General features: G+C 45.3%; 1 protein-coding gene across 1 annotated transcript; it reads right to left on the bottom strand.

Annotated features, from left to right (window-relative positions):
* Positions 1 to 1809: 1809 nt before the first annotated feature.
* Positions 1810 to 2762, bottom strand: LOC102211868 (D(5)-like dopamine receptor; the record flags this gene model as incomplete). Its single annotated transcript, XM_005755685.1, has 1 exon — positions 1810 to 2762. A coding segment is annotated over one exon (672 nt), but the record flags the coding sequence as incomplete, so codon positions are not given.
* Positions 2763 to 2765: the final 3 nt, after the last annotated feature.

Below are 2765 nucleotides of genomic sequence, written 5' to 3' on the forward strand. Positions count from 1 at the left end.
TTTTTTTTTTTTTTTTTTTTTTTTTGACTGATGAAAATTTGCGTTTCCCCCTCCAATCTCAGTATTTTGGAAGCGTGGTGATGCTGCTGCCTTCACCTTTGTCCTACATTTAACATTAAAGTCGCTGACTTGTCGAGTTCCTGTGCAGTAAAACAACAGTCTGGCTCTCCCTCACCTCAACACAGTTGAAATACTGACATTAATCTTGAACTGACCCAAAGCTTCAAACAGCAACATGACAGTAACTTTAAAGTGCAATTATTGTGCTCAATTTCATTCTTGGACTATGCTAAAGGAGCTTTGCATGATCGCTTTTTATAATAATCCTTTATCTCACAGTTCCTGCTCCGTCTGAAACGAGCTGTTAGAAAAGGTTTTCAGTCTCTGTGAGTCTGCAGAGCTTTGCCTCAGCTCACCGACAACCAGCAGCCCAAAGCTTTCCAGCAAACTCCATCGTGGAAACGCTCATCTGGCTTTTGTTCAGCTTCACATTCAATTTGCATGTACAAACTCAAACAGCCTGCAATTACCTGAAGGGCCAATTAGATGCCAAAATTAATGATGTAATTGTTATTAATGATCTGTCCTCCATCTTTACCATATCAAAGGGAGGTTCAGTCAGTGGGTCTGAACACTCACATCAAACAGCTTTCAATCTGTGGGCATCAAGTACAAGTCAGGGCTTAGGTTTAAATTCAAACCACCATCGATATCCGTGAGTTTAAGGTCATTTGTATTACATCACACAACTTTATTAGTTTATGTGTGATGATGTGTGCCATCCAGACAGTGTCACTAATGAGAGCAGAGAACAATCAGGATGGATTTTCCCCTCATTCCCGACATTCAGCCTGTTAGCTTGGTGCCATTTAAAGTCGCTGACAGACACTCCTGACGTTCCTGAGATATTTAACCTCATTTATGTCTGTTGTTAAGTGCACAGTATTGTTGTTCAGCAGCTGCAGATTCAAACAAAGATGAAGGATTCTTGAGCAAAGAATCTTTGATTAAATTGATCTGCTAAAGGAAAGAAGTACCTTTTAAAGAGTTATCGGTTTAACAGTGAGAGGAAATGCCTGTGAACGGTGCTGTAAACACAAGTTTACATTTTACTATAAACTGAAAACTCGGCGACAGAAAAATCTTGTTTTTACAGTGCTGATGTAAACTCACACAGGATGAATTATTTTAAAGCTTGTTTATCACTGTTTGGTGTGTGGGTTTTATTTATTTATTTTTTGCTATGACAAGAAGAGAGGGAAAAAAAGTCACAAACATATAAATTGTGTCTGTTTCACTTATTTCATTACAAAAGAAAACCCTGAACTCCCTGCGTGGGCTGTAACACGCAAACACGTCATCAGAGCCACGAAGGGGTCCATGCAGTGTCTGAATACTGGACACCAAATATATCAGTAAAAGTATATGTCATCATGTCGTGGTAGCAACAACTGATTGGTTGTTAGTCTGTGTGATCAATCATGAAGTTTAACACTGAAATCAGGATTTAGAAAAGCAACTCAGTGATCATAAAGCAGGATGAGGTTTGTTTTTAAAATTCAGATTTGAGCAGAATTCCAACAAATGTGCAGTGACATTTGACAAACACACAACTGCCTGTTTGACTCAATGGATCATTTTGGATTTGTGCTTTTAGTCAGATCTTCTCAAGCTTCACGTGGTGGTGGGGAAAGTACCAGAGGAACCAAAACTGTGGAGGTTTGGTCCAAATGAAAGAGTCGAAGTGAGTCTCAAGCAAAGAGTTTAATGTATAAAGAGCATTAACAGGAAATGGTAAGGCGTTCCAGTGACTCGGACAAACTCTGTTATCTGTTTTTATGTCCAGATGTTGGAATATTGGGAATGAGCAGAACAGAGCTCAGAGTGACAAACACGGGACTACCTCCTGCCTTCCATCTGAAGTCGGGATGATGATAATGATGAGTATCCATTTTTATTTTATTTTTTTACATCCTCTCAAATGTTTGATGGAAAAATCGTCCACACTTAAATGACCCGACAACAGGAAAAAAATCCTCTCCTCTCGTTTAAAGTCACAAGCAGAAGGTCAAAGGTCAATCCCGGTCTGCTCACAGGTCCTGGACTTGACCGGGTATCACGTAAAAGTCTGCCGGTGTATCGTGTCCAAAGGGCATCATGTCCAGAGAGATTTCGGCCTCGCACTCGTGCCGCAGGATGGCGGGCAGCAACAAGTTCCGGCGGTTCCTGGAATCACCGGAAATGGCCGAAACACTATCGAAGTCGCGCTCGAGCTCCGCCGGCGCACCGCACACCTCCTTCTGCAGGGTGGTGTCGTGGTGGGACGCCAGCTCGTTACTGAAGTCCACCGCCTCCACCGCCGAGGTGGCGCAGTAGCGGCTGCAGCCCAGGATGGTGGAGAAGGCCTTCCGGAAGTCTGCGTTGAAGGCGTAGATGACCGGGTTCAGGGACGAGTTGGCCCAGCCGAACCACACGAACACGCTGAACGTGGTGTCGCTGACGCAGGGCGGCGCGCCCAGGCGCTCCAGGCGGCAGAAGGGAACCATGCAGTTGAGCACGAAGAACGGCAGCCAGCAGAACACGAACACGCCCATGATGACCGACAGCGTCTTCAGCACTTTGGTCTCGCGGCGGAAGGAAGTTTTCAGAGAGCTCTCCTCGTGCGCGGAGGCGCGGGGCCGCCGGTGCACGGCGCGGCAGCCCCTCTCTAGCGACGAGATCCGCCGGATCTGCGTGCGCGCGATGCGGAAGATGCGCGTGTACGT

Source organism: Pundamilia nyererei, unplaced genomic scaffold (assembly GCF_000239375.1).
Source record: "Pundamilia nyererei isolate P.nyererei 1_Seehausen unplaced genomic scaffold, PunNye1.0 scaffold02500, whole genome shotgun sequence".
Lineage (NCBI taxonomy): Eukaryota > Metazoa > Chordata > Actinopteri > Cichliformes > Cichlidae > Pundamilia > Pundamilia nyererei.